Consider the following 19,698-nt stretch of genomic DNA (forward strand, 5'->3'; position numbering starts at 1 on the left):
CTGGATTCACTCTCAAACCGCTGTGGTGAGGCCCTGAGCCTTAATGATATGCACGCTACCCAGTGAGCTAACGAGGGGCCCTGTCATTTACTTATAGTTATTAATGTTTCATCATGATGCAGTGGAGGAAAACATGTCACTGAACTCTTTTTAAATCAACTGAGGGAGCATTGGTTATATTTATTTATACACATTTTTACATTTCCTTATTTTGCATTTTCACATTTTCTACCAGGAAAAGAAACCATGTAGTATTTGCATTTTATTTGCACTTTATTTTGACCCATAAAAGTTCATCAAGTAGGCTACATCTTACATGTAGCTGTGACTAACAACTGAACATGAAGTCCAGATCCTACTGATTTATATGTCATTCATGTATCAATTCAGCCTAGAAATTACGGTTTTGGTTGCTCTTTCCCAGGAGTTAAAAGGTTATTCACTTACTTTTACTTTAAAGTGACACACCACCACCCCTCCTCCATCTTTGCCTCCCTTTAACTATGTGTGTGTGTGCATACGCATTAGTTTACATGAGTGTGCATGAGTTAGACCTGTATCTGAACTTGGGTTAGGTAAATGTTTGTGTTCACTGGGAGAGGTCACCCACGCAACGTCTATATGATTATGTCATTCAAATCCCAGAGCAGCGTGTCCGTCCTACTTGTGGGGTGGGTGTGTGTGTGTGTGTGTGTGTGTGTGTGTGTGTGTGTACGTGCGTCAGTTTGTTTAAACGTCAGGTTATCAGGAGAGTGGTTTTGCAGGGGACACAATGTCTCCTCATCTCCAGTACTGGGGATTATATAATGGATGCACTGTATTGTTACCATAGTGAGGCTGTTAAGAAACCCTGGCCTCACCACAGTGGGTTGAGTGAGTTTTTCTTTTCTTTTTTAACAACTTTTGGGGTTTTCCCTGGATTTTCCAGAAGCCTAGTTAGTGGCATTACCAAAAATGTGGCTTTTGCTGCAAAAAACACTTTAAAAAACCGAGGTTTGTTCTTAAACTCAGCAAAATGTAAAACTATATTAAAAATGCAGGTTTGCATCCGTCACTGCCTCGTGAAGTGGAACTGATCTTGTTGTTTCGATACACGGACCCAACACCAGACCGCATTCGATCCACTTTCTTCATGTTTATTGATGTTGGTGAAGGTTTGTTTACCAGCAGTGGCATGTTGTAGAGTAGAGTTGCCTTGTTTTTGAAATGTATTCATTGTCCTATGAGAATAGCTTAAAATACAAAAGACCCAGTGCTCAAAACAATTAATTGATGAAGCCTGTGATAGTTATTATGACAAATATGACTTGGGTAACACCACTACCTAATTTTAACCCGGGGAAAACCCTTCTAAGTTAACCTGGATAACCACTTTGTACATCTGTGGTGAGAGGAAAAGCAGAAGAACACATTTGGGCCGGCTTTTGCAGAAGGAAAAAAAAAAGACTTGAATTTAATAAAGTTGAATACCAATCAATCCTGGTTTGATTGCCACAGGCTGAGTAGTGCTGCTACCGTCTCTTGAAAACCAACCTCCACCAGGAAAATGCCCCAAAGTCACAAAGCAAATATCGTCTCAAACTGGTTTTTATGACTGTGACGTGACGGTAGGTTCAATGAACTTCTGTGGCCTCCACACAGTCTCTCAGATCTGACTCAATAGAGCAGTGAGCAGCATTTCGATGTGACAGAACAAGAGATGAAAGCAGCGTGAATGTTCAACTGATAAATCAGCGGAAATGATGTGATGCAATTGCGTCAACATGGACCAGAAGGAATGCTTTCTCAAAAATCTTGTGAAACCCATGACCCAAAAAAAAAAAAAATAGAGGCTGCTTTTGAAAGCAAATGTAGGCCTGGCCCACTACTATAGTGTTTCTAATAATGTGCTCAGTTATAGGGCTAGACCGATTATCGGCATGGTCGATAATATTGGCCGATATTCCGATTTTTTTTGATAATCGGTATTGGCTGTTTTTTCACCTATAACTGATAAAATAAATGTATTTTAAAACACACTCCTTTGGCTCTGATGCTACCATTTCTCTACCTAAACTCACCAGTCTTGGCTGTGTGACAATGTCCTGACCACAGTCGCCACTGAACCAAGATTTGTGTTGGAGTTTGTGTTATTCTACAAAAATTTAAGGTCTTTCGATCACCAATATTCACAGTGAGAAACAAACAGAATACTGTATTCAGTCAAATCCCAGGTGTGTTGTTCTAAATTTTGACACTATTTTGACATTTTTACTGCAAATGAATATCGGCTCTAAAATATTGGTTGTCAATTTCGTTGATTACTGACAATAGGTATCGGTATCGGTCCTGAAAAAAACATATCGGTCGATCCCCACTCAGTTTGCGTATGGCAAATATAGATGGAGCTGTTTTGTGTTAATGTGGAATTTCAGTCCGCCATCCGTTTCAGAGCAGTGGGAGGCCATTTTGCGGGAGTGCTACCAACTCAGGTTGACCTGTTGTGTCAGTACCTTTTAAATTTGTTATTGTTCTGTCATTTGTTTCTACCTTGTTTCTGTGGCATGTCATCAAATAGTAATGCCTTTTATATAAACTGCACAGTGCAAGATATTCATTTTTAATAAAGTTTGCTGAGTTTCCTGAGTTGTGGCTGCACATGGGTGTAGCCATATTTGTGACTCACTCACTGGAGTGATGCAGGCTCAGGTGGTAGCATGCCCAGTAAACGAAGGGTGGTGTGTTAACATGTTAATAAGAGTGTTCAAGTTAATGCTGATTCAAGTTGGTCAGGTTTTATTCTGCAGCAAATTAAAGAACAAAGTATTCTACACACTCCCTCTGGTTTGGTTAGCCAAAAAGAAATACCAAACCCAAGTTACAGCAGGGAAAATAAGTATTGAATGCGTTAAAGTTTTTCTCAGAAAATATATTTCTAATCGAGTTATTGACAAGAAATTTTCACCAGATGTCGGCAACAACCCGAATAATGCACATATACAAAGAAATCCAAACATTTATGTCCATGAATTAAGTTATGTGTAATAAAGTGAAGTGACACAGGTACAGCTGTTTAAATGCAAATGCAGAGACTGTTGCCGAAAAACTGCCCCAGACGGGAACGTGCATCAGTGGTTTTGCATGAATTTACCTCTAAAACAACTCTGTCTGGTAACGTTCTGTTATTATCTCACAGCGTGGTGAATGTGCAGGTCACAGCTTGTCCACCAGAGCGTTTTGGAGTTGTTGGATTGTGTATTTGATGAGTTTGATGAGGGAAACCAAGAAATCCCATTAGCCTCTGTAGCGTAGCTCTGAGCAGCTCACGGCTCTGCTCCGCTGTTCTAAAAATAGCTTGCACCGACAATTAAAGGTAACGAACCTAATCCTAAAACAATAGGGATTATGGCAATGGGCCAATTTGCCAAAATGTTGAACTATTCCTTTAAGTCAAACTACACTACACTGTCAACAAACAATCCCTTTATAATTAGTACAACAAATGGGATAAAAACCTATTAAAAGCAGGTAATAAGTTGCTCAAAATATGATTTCTTTATGCACGATGACACCTTTTTCTTGAGTGTCTTCTTGAATCTTGACTTGTGTTCACCTGTTCACCTGCAGCCAAACAGGTCGGCGTCACATTTTGTGGCTTGAATTCCTGCTCGGTCACCTCACCTGCATGTTAAGCATTTGTGCTTAAATCTTGCGAAACCAGCAGGTAATACGACTTTGACCTCCTCCATGACCTGAGCTTTCTTTTTTTTTTTTTTTTTTTTGTCAGTGTGTTACTCTTGTAGAAGGACATCTGTGGCAGAAGCTATTCATTGTTTGTCTTTGTCATGCACTGATGTGTTTGTTGCCGTGGTAACCTGACACAGCAGGGGCATCTGGTGAGGTGACTCTTCTTCCGTCCTGTGGCGCTGCAGGAGGTGGGGGTGGGAGGGCATTGACGTAAAAAAAAAAAAACTACCACCACCACCACCACCACCTCCTCCCTTTGCAATGAAAATGGAGCAGTGTGCTACAACGTGAATAATTTAGCAAAGCCGATCAGGTGGAAGGAAGAGACGGCTATCGACTTAGCACACTCACACAGATTTGGACAGGTCGTGGTTTGTTTAAGGCCCTTTTTCTTTTTTTTTTTTATATGTAGGTGTGATTTTGTACTGTACAGTCGCTCTATTGTCACATATATACAGTAGGTGTTTTCACACCGGTGCCAGTGGTGACAGACACACACTGTCAGTTTCAAGAAATGAGATGAGAATATGAATCTCAAAAGAAACCAGGGACTTTTTTATCTTCTTTCTTTTTGTTGTTGTTGTTGCTGTGGGGAAGTTTATATATGATGAATGCTGCTCGTTGTACAGTCATTGACTTTGTTTGAACCATTGATTCAGGTTCAGGCGCGATTGTGTGAGAAGATGAAGTTTCCGTGCAGTCATTGTGGTATTTTGCTGTGGTCTTATTATTGATTTATTTACTTGTTGCTTTGCTTGCCTCATTGCCTGTTGTTGTCATGTGGCCAAGTCCTCCGCCCGTTTTTTTTTTCTTCTCCTGGATCACAGAGGCCCTTGTTGTGAGCAAGTATTACCGTATGTAGGCCAACTGTTTTTAGTCACTGACAGCCTTTAAGTGAAATCACACATCAGTTCATTAGTCTTAAAGAGCAGCAGCATAAATAGAGACTAAATGAATTTGTGTTGCAGCTGTGCAAACATTTTTAGTAGTGGAAACAAGCACACACAGATTAAAGATCCATTATTTATTTAGCACATATTTAACAAATCATAATGAACAAAGAGGAAATAATAGATTGACCTTAAAATCCAAACTATCTTCCCACCCAGACTGTTTTAGGGTTTCATCTTGAACTCAGTGACATTATATAGTACTGTATTTTACTGTAAATCTACATTATACAAACAATACAAATGACCTGACTAGGGATGTCATGATTATAGAGAAATAATCACAGTATTACGATTATCACGGTTTTTTCAACACTATGAATGTGTAACATCAAATACAGTCAAAATATAATTACGTTACCAATAATTTACACAAAATACTTTAAAGGGATAGTTCAATATTTTGGCAAATTGGCCCATTGCCATAACCCCTATAGTCATAGCAGTAGGTTCATTACCTTTAATTGTCGGTGCAAGCTATTTTTAGAACGGCAGAGCAGAGCCGCGAGCTGCTCAGAGCTACGCTACGGAGGCTAATGGGATTTCTTGGTTTCCCTCATCAAATACACAATCCAACAACTCCAAAACGCTCTGGTGGACAAGTTGTGACCTGCACATTCACCACGCTATGAGATAATAACGAAAAGTTACGGAGACAGAGTTGTTTTAGAGGCAAATTCAGAGACTGCTTGCTGAAAAACTGCCCCCGACTGGGACGTGCATCAGTGATTTTGCATGAATTTACCTCTAAAACAACTCTGTCTCGTAAAGAAAAGACCAATTATTGATCCCCAGGGGAAATGTTTGAAATATTCAAGTCATTAATTGTCATCTATACCACATATTTAAGTTTATTTTAATCATTTTCAGTTTTTTTTATTACAAATGACACACTAACATTTAAATTTCCCAAACTACCAATTCAATGTTACATTAGGTAAATGGACCGGTATCTGTGCATTTACCTTTGCTCTGGCGTACATCTGCCGATACGGTTCTGACAATAATCTTTTTTTGGGGGGGGGAAAGTGACGGTATTTAAGAATCTTTATGATTTGATTAATTGTGGCTTTTAATACCGTGGTTAATTGTGACATCCCTACACCAGACAGGTTTGCTTTCTCTTGGTGAAATGATGATTGTATCTTCTACAATTTGTATTTAATCACTTTAAGGTTAAAGAAAAACATCACATCCTCTTTAGGCAAACTGAGAAGTGTTTGAGATGTGATCAGTGACGGATCGGCTTCAGGCGTGTTCAGGTGTAAAAACTGTCCTGCACTGTGTCTCCTGTCCTGTCTCCTCTTCATGTTTAACATCATCGCTCCCAGTAACATAAACACACTTGTTGTTTATCTGCAGTTATTTCTGTTGCAGCAGTGTGTGTGTGTGTGTGTGTGTGTTGACCTTATAGTCTGCAGCGTTTGTTCTTGTTGTAACTGCGACTCTCTAGTCTGACTAGTTAGTTCTGGAACCTGGTCTGGCTGCCAAACACCTGTGTGTGTGTGTGTGTGTGTGTGTGTGTGTGTGTGTGTGTGTGTGAGAGTGTGTGTGTGTGTGTGTGGGTATGGGAGTGTGTTAGACGTGTGTTATGTGATGAGCTGTTACAGCTCTGGAAAGCTGGGGCCATTGCTGTCGCTTTTATGACTGGCAGTATAGCTGGGAACACACACACACACACACACACACACACACACTGGGTCCTTTAGGTTTATTTTTTGTCTGCTTTAATCCCCTTTCCCACAGCAGTGTGTGTGTGTGTGTGTTTGTGTACATGTTTGTTTATTTTTGCCATGGGCCTACTACAGTATAATGGAAAGCTTTATCATAAGCCTGTGTTTGTGTACAGTGTTATTTATCCATTTAACTTTTATCTAACCAGAATGATACGACTCTCAATGCTAACAACGCTGACAAAAACCCCAAAACAAAACACAAAAATAAAACGGGCGACGACCGACGTAACGAAGAAGTTACCAAACGGCTTATCTGTTGATCACCTGCAGTTGACTCTGATCTCGTGGAGAAATGGGAACATGATGGCGTGTTATTACAAGTGAGAACTCAAAACACTGTTAATGTTGCTGTTAGCGCAATGTTAAATATCTTTACATCATTTTTTTAAGAAGAATATTGCAGTATCAATTTTCACATTAAGGCTTGTTCCCTCCTGTTTTCATACCTCAAACATGCAGCAACAACAACAGCGTCTAAAGTGCAGTTACAACTAAAACCGTACCGTGTTTGTTTCCAAGTCATCTTGGTACATTGGTTTTTAGGTTTTTGTAATACTGAGCAGTTGCCTAACTTGGCCTTGGTTCATCCTAAATTTGTTGCAGTGCAAGTTAAGCAAAGATGTGTAATAAAAGAAATATTTAAATTGTGTAACAATGAGCCGTTGTGCAGTTTACTCACACATGATATCGTATTTTATTACTTTTCTCCCTTTTCTCTGTAAACGAGTGAATGATTTTCATATCGTCATTCATATCGTGTTATTTTCCCATGATAAGTGTTTAAATGTATCATTATTATAACAGTGCTGGCTTCAGACGTGTTAGAAAATGTTATGTAAACAGCGTCTTGTTGTGAGGTCTGACGTGTTTCTTTGTGCAAGTCAGCTTTTGTTTGATTGAAGCACTTAAAACTCTCTTAAAACTTGGAAAACCACAATCATTGTCCCAGGCCGTTTTGCAGGATTGTTCTGTTCATGTTTGAGGCAACTCCCCCCCCCCAGGCTGTTTTTTTTTCCTTTTCTTCTGTCTGTCTTGCATAACCCGACTTCTTCCTCTTGAAGGAGCTGTAGGAAATAGCAATGTGTAATTTCCTCTCTGAGGGCAGAAGGCCTTTAATCGTCTGTACTGAGAGACGAGCTCAGTGTCTGCGTGCATCACGCTTCCATAGATCCACACTTAGAGATTCAATCACACACACAGAGAAACGATGAGCAACGTTAACACTGCTACATTATGGTAGTTGCTTGGCAACAGTCGTTTCCCCCTGTGATCATCATCACCATCATCATAGCAGTGGTTACTATTTACAGCGCTGTTGCTCAGCTGCTGTGTCCAGGCCTTAATAGCCCATTGTTTTTTCATACACACACTTACTGCTGCAAGATTACTAGTCCCATTTGAATTGCATAAGTGGCAAAGTCCTTTTCGTTGGAAGAGATTTAGCTCATTGTTGCAGTAACGCAGCGTGCACGTCATGAGAAGGGTGTAATGTGCAGTGTGAGGTCCCGGGATACCCTGTTGTTGTTGATGACAGACCATCATGTCTTGCACAGACACAATGAGCTTTATTCAAGTTTTTTCTCTGTAAAAATCAAATCTTATGTAAGAGCCAGAGTAGAAACAAACTCAAAACAGAACCGCCACAATAGATTTTTTTTTTTTTTTTCTTTCAGTTTTTGTTGAGAAAGGTGTTGACTAGAGTGTGTTGTCACTCTGGAGGCTGTGGTATGTGGTGTTGTTGCAGGCCACTGAAAACATTACCAAACCATACCGATTACCAGAATCACACAGAAGGATAGAAAAAGTTGGTAACAGTTTATAATAAGTACACACTATTAGTTCAGCGTTAATAAATACTGAATTCTTCATTTATAACGCATGAATACTAATTAGTATGTAGTTTATAAATACAGTAAGCTCTTATCAATGATGAGTAAAACATTTTTATCTGTGTTTATAAACCACATACTAATGAGCATTCATGTGTTACCCAAAAAGTGCATTGAAGCTTTAGGGGTGGTGAGAAAAAAAAAAGTTATTAAAACTATCAGCTCTATTACATTGGAAATCAAAAAATCCATCCAAAGTGTATTTGTGGTTTAGCAACCTGACACAATATAAAAATATATATAAAATATAAATATGAGCATTGTGATCCTGTATGTGTATCTATGTATCATATTGTTAATGCTCAATAAAAAGAAAATGAAAAGCTCTGTGGCAGTGCAGTGTCTAGCAGCAGAAGGTTAGATAGGATCCTCATGTTTGCAGGTGTCAATACTTGTTAGTTTTTGATTTTGGTGTCATTTTGTTTGGATACCTTTCTGTTGTTTTATGCCGTCTTGTTTTAGCTTGTTTGTTTTTTAGTTTTTGTTTTGTTTTTGTCCTCTTTGGTGATGTTGATTGTCGATATGTTGCTGCCACCTGATTATTTGTATTTTACTTCCTTAAAAAGAGAAGCCAAACTCTTCTTGTTGGTGACACAGTGCAAAGTTTGAGGCTGAGCATGAAAACACTGGGTAATCTTGTTCAATATTAATCAACAGAGTCAGCGCTGCTAAATATTACCTTTCACTTTCCAGCAAGTAACCACCACTGAAATGTCAGACTGTCTGTTATCAGTCTCCACAAATCTGCCACTACTTGTCTTCAGTGTCATTACTACATCATCCTGCTACATCAGGTGTTTCGCACCTTGCGCCACCTGAAATGCTTCAGCTCTGGGGCTTTATGTTCGACAGTGATGGATGCCGCCATCGCCATGCAGCCTAGAGTCGGCCTTTTTCGTTTTCACCAGACATGTTTCCTGTCCGCTCGATCTTTTTCAGCTGCAGCATGAAGTCTTTGAAATCACAGACAACATGTTGTCCTCCTCCAGGCTGTGACCGCGTGACTGGTCTCTGATTATACATGGTGACCGACTCCAGACGTAACCTTTTGCCGCTTCTCTCTTCTCTCCCTCTCTGTGTAGGGCTCCAGAGATTATTTTGGGCCTGCCATTTTGTGAGGCCATAGACATGTGGTCACTGGGCTGCGTGATAGCTGAGCTCTTCTTGGGCTGGCCTCTCTACCCCGGAGCGCTGGAGTACGACCAGGTAAGATTTCTCTCACTCTCGCACATGTACAAGAAGCAACAGCCACTATATCACTCACTCACTGGCTCCATAAAGGAGAGACCCTATAGATGTATCCCCTTCCTGAGGAAATAAACAGAAATTAATTACATTTTCTAAGATTAGGATGATTATAGTTCACTGTGCTATAGTTTTAGTTTCAGTTTTATTTATTTGCACTATAAAAATCAAGGACAATTATAAAAACAGAATTAAAACACAAACAGTAAGTGCAGGAGAGTTTAAAAACCCTAAATGGGCTTATACAAAGTTCCTCCCAGAAAAATATGCAAAGATTCAATTCAAGAAACTTCAGAAATTCAGAAACAATACAACAACAACAAGAAAAAGAAAGCAATACAAGTGCTTTATTATGACAAAAAGAGTCTAACTTAGTTTTTTGGTTCGCTTTTTAGACAATAGGAAGTTATCGTTACCTTGTTAACAGTTTAACAGAGTCTTCCGCCTTCGTCTGATAACAAGGTAACGATAACTTCCTATTGTGTAAAAAACGAACCAAAAAACTAAGTTAAATCAGTAGACACAATCAACTTTCACAACATAAAAAGAGTCTAAATAACATTATAAGTATGTATATTTGGGAAGAAAATGTGGAAGATGAATATGTTTATAAACGCATATGCAAGATTGAAGTGTATGAATGTCATAAGTTTCTTAAATAGATGGGCGGATGGAGACAAGTAATTAGAGGAGGTGGCTAATCTGACTGATTTCTTTTTGTGTGATGAATAATTTCTGTAAATTGGTAGGATATGTGCTGCTTGCCCAAACAATATTACAGTAACTTGAGATGTGGATGAATTAAACTGCAGTTTTTCCAGTAGCTGCAACTCATCAGTATGTTCATTATATAGTTAAACCTGTATTTGTTATTGCTCCCTGATCTCCCTCTCGCTGTATGACTGAAGTCCAACAAATCCAGCATGAAATCCACCTAATGCTAATCTGGCCTGAGTGAATCAGGAAATTGTTCTTGGCAATGTGTGATTATCTTCCCACAGGGTTGTGCGGTCTGAACTGCACTACTGGGACTCTAAATGGACTCCCCCAGCGAGGGAGAGGGAGCATGGGAAAAGGCCCGCGCCACATTCACAGACCAGCGCAGGCTTAGCTCCCGTCTCTGGCCGTAGGCTCCTCTGTGGAGAATCAGGCCCGTCATGTTTTCAGTGTATGAGTTTAGACATTAGGACATCCTGGTATTGTCGCGTCTCGACTTTTATTGTGTTGGAAGAAAATGATATTTGACCTTTTATGGGCATCTGTCTGTCTATCTACGCAGCTTGTTTGGCCGTCGTTGCCAAACTAAATGTTTGAAATTGGCTGCATTTCCATAGTACATAGTCCGCCAGCAGCACCAAACATTTCTCCTTCATTAACATTTTTTAAAGAGTTGATGGCTTGTTTGGTGGGACGACTCAGTTTTTAATGCCTGTGCAGTGTGCATGCATCTGTTTGTGGAGTTTTTTTTTTTTGGCGACGTGTCACTCGTGCGTCCAGCAGCAGCGAGCAGTTTGAACAATCATCGGTCAGAGATCGTGGCTGATAGAGCTTCGCTGAGCAGTGACAGCTCTGTTGTATCACAGGGCCATGCCAGGGCGCACACTCACGCGTGCACATTGATCCCCCAAAAGCATGCAGTGCTGTGCCAAGGCTCACTGCAGTTCCACTCTACACAGCAAAATGTATTTATAAACATAAGCCTGATGGTAGACATGTGCACACACACACCCCACACACACACCACACACACTGGTGAGCGTTCAGTGCACCATCAGCAGGTTCTCAGTCCAGTGCCCTCTGGCCAGTCAGTGTGTTTGTTCTGGGCCGTAGACATGTGCACGTGTGCTCATGTGCGCACACACACACACACACACACACACACACACTGTAAAACCGAGCTGTAGGATTTCCACTGGTCATGGAATTTCTGGAGTATTTTCTTTCTTTCTTTTTTTTATTATTATCAAGACAGGTCTGACCAGAAAGTTGAGTGAACTCTCTGGAAATTTGGTTCGAAGATGGTTCAGTTCATAGAGGAGGAACTTGCTTTTTTTTTTTGTAACCTTTTATTTATCTAAGAAGGATCCATTGAGATTAACAATCTCTTTTCCAAGGATGTCCTGGTCAAGCAGCAGTACAAAAAACAAGAAAACATACTTTTAAAGAGATACAGATTCACAGCAAGATCAAGATAACGATTAATAATAATAATCATCGACACAGTGAAAGATCAAACCGTGCTTGAAAATTACAAATAAGAAGAAATGGATTAATGGCAGAAATACATTTTTATGGGCTGTGAGTTGATCAAACTTGTAAAAACCTGTCGTCTCCATTTAAAACTGTTTTAAATGGAGATGTTAAATATATAAAAAGTTGTATTTTACGTTGCAGTAGGTTTACTATCAGGTGTGTATATGATGGGACATGTGGCGGCAAAAGAAAAGCAGCCTCATGAAGCCATGCTGTCGTTTAATACTTTAATTTAGATCAATAATGCTCCTCTCTTTCACCATGAAGTCAGTCTTCAGTGTGTGTGACATTATTTGTTAAACGAGCTACAAAATCTGCTGACAAATGTTGATGACCTTTGACTCCCCCCATTTCTGTGTGTTCGGCTTTCACGCTGCATCCGCCTTGAGCCTGTGAAGTGCTCGAACTATGTCAGTCTGGCAGAGCACTAAAGGTTGAAGTGCAGGAATTCAACATTAGCTGCTGTATTAGATAACAAGACGCTCCACAGCTGTTATGGTCTCAGTGTATAACATAAGTTAACATGTGGTGGGGAGAGTTCAGCGTTATACATGTTTAGATTGCGTCAGCTGAAGGGAACTTGGCAATAAAAATGGAAAAAATTACATTCATTTTACTTTCAGCTAAGTGGTTTTGATTTAACCCATTTTTTTGTCTTTGCTTTCTCCACCTCCATTTTTCTTTACATCCTCTCCCATACGTTTTCCCTCACATTTTCTCCTCCTCCCCCTCTTTTACCTTCATCTTCTTCCTCCTCCTTAGATCCGGTACATCTCTCAGACTCAGGGCCTGCCTGCTGAGCACCTGCTCAACAAGGGGACCAAGACTTCTCGTTTCTTCTCCAAAGAGTCTGACTCTCCCTACGCCTCCTGGAGAATAAAAGTAACTGCACACAATTCACAAAAAGACGCATTTATACATAGTATAAGTAACATGCATGCCAGGGTTTGAGACTTAACAGTTCTTACTGGGAGCACAGTGGCCAATAACTTTTAATTAAAAAAAATTTTAGGAGCGCAAGCGGAAAATTTAGGGGCGCACCAACTCAAATATTCACATTTCCTTTTCATTCATGATCCACACACACATTGGCCTGACACCTGTAATGACAGATACCAGATACTTTCAGTCTTCCTTTCACATTTCACCAGTGTTTAAAAAAAAAGGCAAATTTACTGGTTTCACATGCGCAAGTAGATGAAAAACTTTTCTTGCACTGTCTCAAATGTCAGGAGCAAAATGCTCCCCGTTTAGGAGCCCTGCATGCGACACACAAATATAATAATACATTTATATGTATAGCACCTTTCACAGAAATAAAATTCACAAAATTACAATTCAAAGAGCAAGTTATACAACAGGAAACAACAGTTTACAGTTCCCACACAATGATGAGTGTTAACAACTGTCAACAACCTCATGATAAACGCAGACAATCATGAGCCGCACAGAAAAAGACCCTACAGAACAGATTGGCAATTTAAGCAGAGATAAATGCAAGCTTGAATAGATAGGTCTTCAGATTTATTTTAAAAACTTCTAGAGAGCCTGCAGACCGAAGACATAGAGGGAGAGATAGATTCCAGAGAGAGCACGATCACCATTTGTCTTTAAGCTAGAGTGGGGGACAGTCAGTAAGCCCTGATCTGAAGAAATATAAGAAATATGTATGAAAACACAATGCACACACCCTCTTGTCAACCACAAATTATTGTCACCGATGCTAGTGCATGGGGGAAGATGAAATCTGAAGTGAAAAAAGCACAAACATGCCCGTTGTAGGGAGTGGGAAAGAACTCACATGAAGCTGCAGCGACAGGACCTTCCCAATAGGAAACAGCTGCATAAGCTTTTCAAAACAGGACAAAAGCCTCCACACCCCGAAGAAAGCTCAAGGAAATGTGAAACTGTGTTTAGACTACCTGCCAGGCTCACTCCAAATAAATTTTTAAAATGAATGTGAGACTAATATTTATCTGTGCATGAGTTTCCCAGCAAGAACCCCACTTGACCACACAAAATCTGCATGGGAACACACATGGTTCGCTCCCACCGACTGTATTTATCTGATCTTCATACAGTGACTGTTCCCATTCCCTTTTTATTGAAACCTGACAAATCTAGTTAAAGAGTTGAACACAACACACTGTCCATGTGTTTGAACAACAAATCTTCATCCACCCTACCTTCATACTTGGGATTCTTCCACTTAATACTTGTGTTCTTCCTCCAGACGACAGAGGAGCATGAGAAAGAGACGGGACTTAAATCCAAAGAGGCCAGAAAGTACATCTTCAGCTGTCTGGATGACATAGCACATGTGAGTACTACTCTTCATGTTTATGGCCAAAAATTCAGATCCAGAACAGAAACTGTTTATTCAAAGAGATATTTTGAAAGCTGGTACTGATCAGTTAAATTCCTCAGTGTTTCCTAATAGATTACGACATTAAACCGCTGCTGCCGCCGCTCTCTGTGGTTTCTCACGCAGTGTTTTCTTTATCCGTCAGGTGAACTTGGTGCTGACTCCTGATACCAGCGACATGCAGGCAGAGAAAGCGGACAGGAGGGAGTTTGTGTCTCTGCTGAAGACCATGCTGCTGATCGATGCCGAGGGCAGGACGGTTCCCTCCAACGTCCTCAATCATCCCTTCCTCACCATGACTCATCTGCTGGACTACCCACATAGTAACCAGTAAGGCTGCCGCAGCTGACACCGTCACAAAATGTGTTGGCTTGCAAATTCTTAGTTGTTGTCACTCTGGTCATTTACTCCTTACTGTAGTAACAACCACTATACATGGGGAAGACAAAGGTGTATATTTACATGTACATATGTGTACACCTGTATAAGGGAGTATGTGGCTTGTATATAGATGCATATGGGCTGAATATTAAAGAGATAGTTCAACATTTTGGCAAATTGGCCCATTGCCATAATCCCTATAGTCTTAGCAATAGGTTCGTTACCTTTAATTGTCGGTGCAAGCTATTTTTAGAACGGCAGAACAGAGCCGCGAGCTGCTCAGAGCTACGCTATGGAGGCTCATGGGATTTCTTGGTTTCCCTCATCAAATACACAATCCAACAACTCCAAAACGCTCTCGTGGACAAGTTGTGACCTGCACATTCACCACGCTATGAGATAATAACAGAACGTTACCAGACAGAGTTGTTGTAGAGGTAAATTCATGCAAAACCGCTGATGTGCGTTCTCGTTGGGGGCAGTTTTTCAGCAAGCAGTCTCTGCATTTGCCTCGAAAACAGCTCTGTCAAGTCAAATGCCCTGGAAATTTTATTTTTTTACATTGTGAAATCGGCTACCAGAGCTCTGTTTGACTTTTTCCGACCCCATTAAGGATTTCTTTTCCCAAAAAAGTGCCTAGCGAGGATCAACAGCAGAGAGCTGTAATGGGTGTGGTTTAAAAACATAAACAACATGTTTTTGTGGTGTTCTATGATAAATTTGTCAGAGATTATTTCATAGATAAGTGAGAGCCATAGACTGCACATCTTTAAATCAGACGGGGGATGAGACTGGGGATGAGTGAGGAATTAACATAGAAACAAACTGGTTAAATACACAAAATAAGGTACAGCTGTCGAAAACAACACTTCTCCAAAGCGTGAATGGGACGGGGGATGTGTTAGTGTATGGCGTAGTAACATGTCCGTCATACTGTAGCAGCTCAAAAAGTCCTGGAAAATTATTTAAAGAAAAGAGTGGGAACCCCGATGTAGGTTTCAAATAGATTAGAATAGATTTTTATATTTTTATACATATATTTTTTTGATATCTTGATAAGTAATATTGACAATAATTATTAGAGAATAATATAATAAAAAGGACAAGGGATAGGATCAGTTTTTAACTTCTTCCTACTCCCTTTCGAGCATGTTTTTCTTTGTCTATGTCTTCTGTCAGTCTCTTACATGTTGGAAATAAAGGCCAAATAAATAAATAAATTCAGTTTGGTTTAGAGTAGTCTGAACCTCCAGACCTACAGTACAGTTCAGTTCTTCTTCCTTTAACAACTCCTCTGATCTCCTCCAGTGTGCAGTCGTCTTTCCGGATCATGGACATGTGCCACAGCCGACCCACCAACGCTGTTTTCGACGCTCTCAACCAGAACACCATTCATTTCTCCAGGCCTCCCGTAGCCCCCACCGCCTCCTCCGGCCTCCCGCTGGGTTACAGCAACATACCAGTCCACACTCAGGTACTCAAAGATACTGGAGTTATGTTTGTACTTGTTCTTGGCTTCCTGTCTCCGGGCATGTTATACCGCCCTGGTAGTCAGTCAATGCATCAGTCAAAGTTTATATCAGCGGTAGAAAAACACCGCAGCCAGTTCCTGTTTGACTACGCTAACTGCTGTGCCATTGGGCCTCTGCAATCGCTGGATTATTCCAGTCAAACATTAAGCAACTACACATTTGCCTCTTGGTGACACCCAGTTTTTAAGGACAGAGAACATAAATACATGCCCATAAATATGTTTAATCTTTGGTTGCATAATATCTTGGTGAACCGTCTCTGTACTGTTGACCTTATGTTGCCCTCTGCTGGAGAAAAGGTGCTATGAAATCATCTCACAGTAAAGGTCTTTGGTGTTTCTGTCACATGTGATGCTGTCAATCATTGTCAAGTAAAAAAAAAAACAAGTAAAAGCTCGAATGTAATTGCGATGTCTCTACTTTTGTTTTTGTCTCTCTTTCACTTTATTTCCTCTCCTCTGTCTCACTGCTCTCCTCTCCTAATGCAGGCTCTAACCCAGTCGGCTTCCTCCGTGTTGCATCCAGGAATAGCTCTAACAACTGGGAACGGTCAGTTTGGGTGCAGTGACTCGTTCCCACCTGCCCTCCTTCTTTGTCCTCCCACCATGCAAGGTATTCACACACACACACACACACACACAAAGATGTCATCACTAGTGTCTTATAATAACAAAAGTGCCACACCACTTCAACAAGATGTTATGATTAAACATGTGGGTTCTTTGTCTGCTCTTTTTTTTTCTTTTTAAAGGCAACCTTAATCAACCAGCAGGGTATTCTGTTCCCATGGTAACTCAGGCCCCTCCCATACAGCCCCTACCTGTGAGGCCTGGCGTGATAGCGCAGGTAAGACCCACATGTGTGTGTGTGTGATGACATATGGACGAGAACGAGGTGGAAGATGTGATATGAAACTAAATTCAGGTTTTATTTATGGATTCTTTGTGTAAAAAAAATAAATATAAGATCATGAGTTTGACTACTTTAATAACTGTTCGCTTTTTGAACTAATGTAAATCCAAATGTATTAGTTGAATTGATTTTTTTGGACATAAGACTGTTTATATGGGAAATTTGGTTGTTACAGTAGCATTTGTAACATACAAGGTAAAAAAAAAAAAGTAGAAGAATATGCAAATATAGAGTTATAATCCATTTTATACATCCTTCATTCCTGCTGCCATCAAAATGCACAATGCCTTTTGTCAGGTTATACACATTTACTTTTTATATCATTTTATATAATTTATATCATATCATTGGTATGTACAGTAAGCTGCTGGACGATCTAAATTTCCCTCCTAGGGATTAATAAAGTATTTTCTGTTCTTCTATTCTATTTTTAATAGAAACGATAAAAGACAAACATATAGTTATTTACCAAAACCTTTCAGAAATATATACAGTTATTTACAAGAAAAGAATAGAATTATATACACATTGTTGGTAGTTTTAAGACAGTATTGCACAGATGAGGGGCGTATGGGGGTTTGCAGCAAAAATGGAACTGTTAGACATAAATAATAAATAACGACTGTAAACTGTGTGAATACAGCAATAGTGGAATGAAAAAATATATATATATCGTAATTGAAGCTGGTCGCCACAGGCTCAGATCTGGCAGAGCTGGTAGAAATCAATAGATGATCACAAAATGATTCCTGGTTTTCCTCCTCCAGCAGGCCTGGTCGAGCCGGGGGCAGCAGCTCCTCGTCCCAGCAGCATGGCAGCAGATGACTCCTGTGGGTCCTCCTCCCTCCCACCCCCCTCCGCCGCCCCCATCCTCCCTAACCAATGACGCCACAGCCGGCCCACAAAGGATCAGTGACTGGGGGTGAGTCACCAAACTCTTGAGTAATGCAAACACTTAAAATCTGGGAAATTCCCCATTTTTTAAAAACTTCCACTAGTCAGCTTCACTTGTCGTATTCAGTGAAGTAACTGTGTCTTTTCCCACTCTGTTGTAACAAGACTTCTTCAATGGAATATGAATAAATACAATTATAAACACAGCTGGACAGTTTTCTATACATGTATTTGTTAAGCCAGGTTTTCAACTGGGCTGTTCCATGTGCATAAATAATATGTACAACTGCAGCATTATGTTTCTCTTGCACCTCTTCTCACTTTTTTGTTTTATATCTTTCAATAGGAAAGTGCGTCCCCACAGCAACCACTACAGCTCAGTGATGCAGCAGCCTCTATTGACTAATCAGATGTCAGCGCTCTCTGCCCATCAGCCGATCAACATCGGCATAGCTCATGTTGTGTGGCCCCAGCCGGCCAATAAAAGGAACAGACACAGTCACAACAGGTGAGATCCTGCGTCTCAGACGCGTCTTTAATGCTAAACTGCTGTTTTATGTTTTAGTCGACGTTACAGCACTTTATTGTGCTTCTTTGTCTCTGTGCTTTGCTCTGTCTGTCAAGTTTGTGTTCTGTTGTTTGTTTTGAATGCACTTTGTAATATAAAGCTCCTCTTGCAGCAGTTTATTGTGCTTCCTTGTCTCTGTGTTTCGCTCTATCTGTCGAGTTTTTGTTTTGTTGTTTGTCAATACTGTGTCTGCTTTTATTTCTGTTCTTCTGTGTTTTGTGTCCTTGCAATGAAGTCTTTTGTGTGACCTGCCAGAGGACAGCAGATGAAAAATAACAACAATGCTAACTAACTCTGGTGTATCTGCTTTTTTTTTTTTTAATGCTGATATTATTAATGTGCAATGTCCTTATACAATAAATAAATAAATAAATATTCAAAAAACGTCCAGTGCACACTAGAGAATAGGATAGACAAGATTTATTTTCAAAAGTTAAAACAGAAGGGGCGAAAAACGCGTTTCATCAGATTTTGCATGAATTTGCATGAACGTCTCGTAATGTAACACCTGATGACAATCAAGAGCGAATCTGATGAAGCAACATATGAAACGCGTTGTTCGCCCCTTCTGTTTTTACTTTTGATAATAAATCTTGTCTATCCTACGCTCTAATTATCCTGCACCAGCTAATAAATAAATAGATATATTGATTTTTTTGTGTGTGTGTGTTTAAAGGAACCTGACCCACTCCAGTAACATCCACATATCAGCATGTCGGACCCCCAAGATGGCCGATGTTGTTGGGCAGGCGGTGGCGGTGAGGCAGCAGCCGCAGAGGGAGGCGCCTCTGGAGGAAACCAGGCGGCTCGAGGTCCAAAACACGGACGAGGAGGAAGACGACGCAGAGGAGGAGGTGAGCTGCTTCAGAGAGGTGGTGCCCAACAACGGTAACAGACAGCTGGAACTGTCCAATCAACAACAACAACAGCAGCAGCAGCAGCGAGATGTGGCGGTCCTGATGGGCGACACGCCAAGCCCCGCCCCCAGCGTGATAAGCATTCGCAGCGAGTTGACCGACGGAGAGGACGAGGACGAAGACCCCCAGAGATGCCGTCAGAACAGGTGAGAAACATCAAACACAGTGTCGGTAATCATTCGTTTTCAGCCTCTGGAACAGGCAGCGACTCCAATAGCGGCAATACAGATTTTAATTACAAGAACGAACAATGATGCATATATCCTTATGAAACTGATCTTACTTTTTGCTAAATTCTACATACCGGTGCACAAATGTGCATTTTCAAAC

At 40.5% G+C, this 19,698-nt stretch overlaps 1 protein-coding gene across 2 annotated transcripts in view; it reads left to right on the forward strand.

The window, feature by feature from the left end:
• Positions 1-19,698, forward strand: part of hipk3a (homeodomain interacting protein kinase 3a) — a 41,768-nt gene that overhangs the window by 12,709 nt on the left and 9,361 nt on the right. Inside the window, exons 5-14 of one of the 2 annotated variants that reach the window (XM_085780068.1) lie at positions 9,384-9,507; positions 12,562-12,681; positions 14,033-14,119; positions 14,310-14,494; positions 15,854-16,019; positions 16,566-16,689; positions 16,829-16,923; positions 17,757-17,911; positions 18,230-18,391; positions 19,128-19,514. In XM_085780068.1, coding sequence (XP_085636194.1) covers positions 9,384-9,507; positions 12,562-12,681; positions 14,033-14,119; positions 14,310-14,494; positions 15,854-16,019; positions 16,566-16,689; positions 16,829-16,923; positions 17,757-17,911; positions 18,230-18,391; positions 19,128-19,514 — 1,605 coding nt within the window. The remainder of the gene's footprint in view (positions 1-9,383; positions 9,508-12,561; positions 12,682-14,032; positions 14,120-14,309; positions 14,495-15,853; positions 16,020-16,565; positions 16,690-16,828; positions 16,924-17,756; positions 17,912-18,229; positions 18,392-19,127; positions 19,515-19,698) is intronic. The other variant, XM_085780069.1, reaches the window with a different exon arrangement.

This window comes from Trachurus japonicus, chromosome 6 (genome assembly GCF_045865225.1).
Source record: "Trachurus japonicus isolate A0001 chromosome 6, Traja_1.0".
Classification (NCBI taxonomy): domain Eukaryota; kingdom Metazoa; phylum Chordata; class Actinopteri; order Carangiformes; family Carangidae; genus Trachurus; species Trachurus japonicus.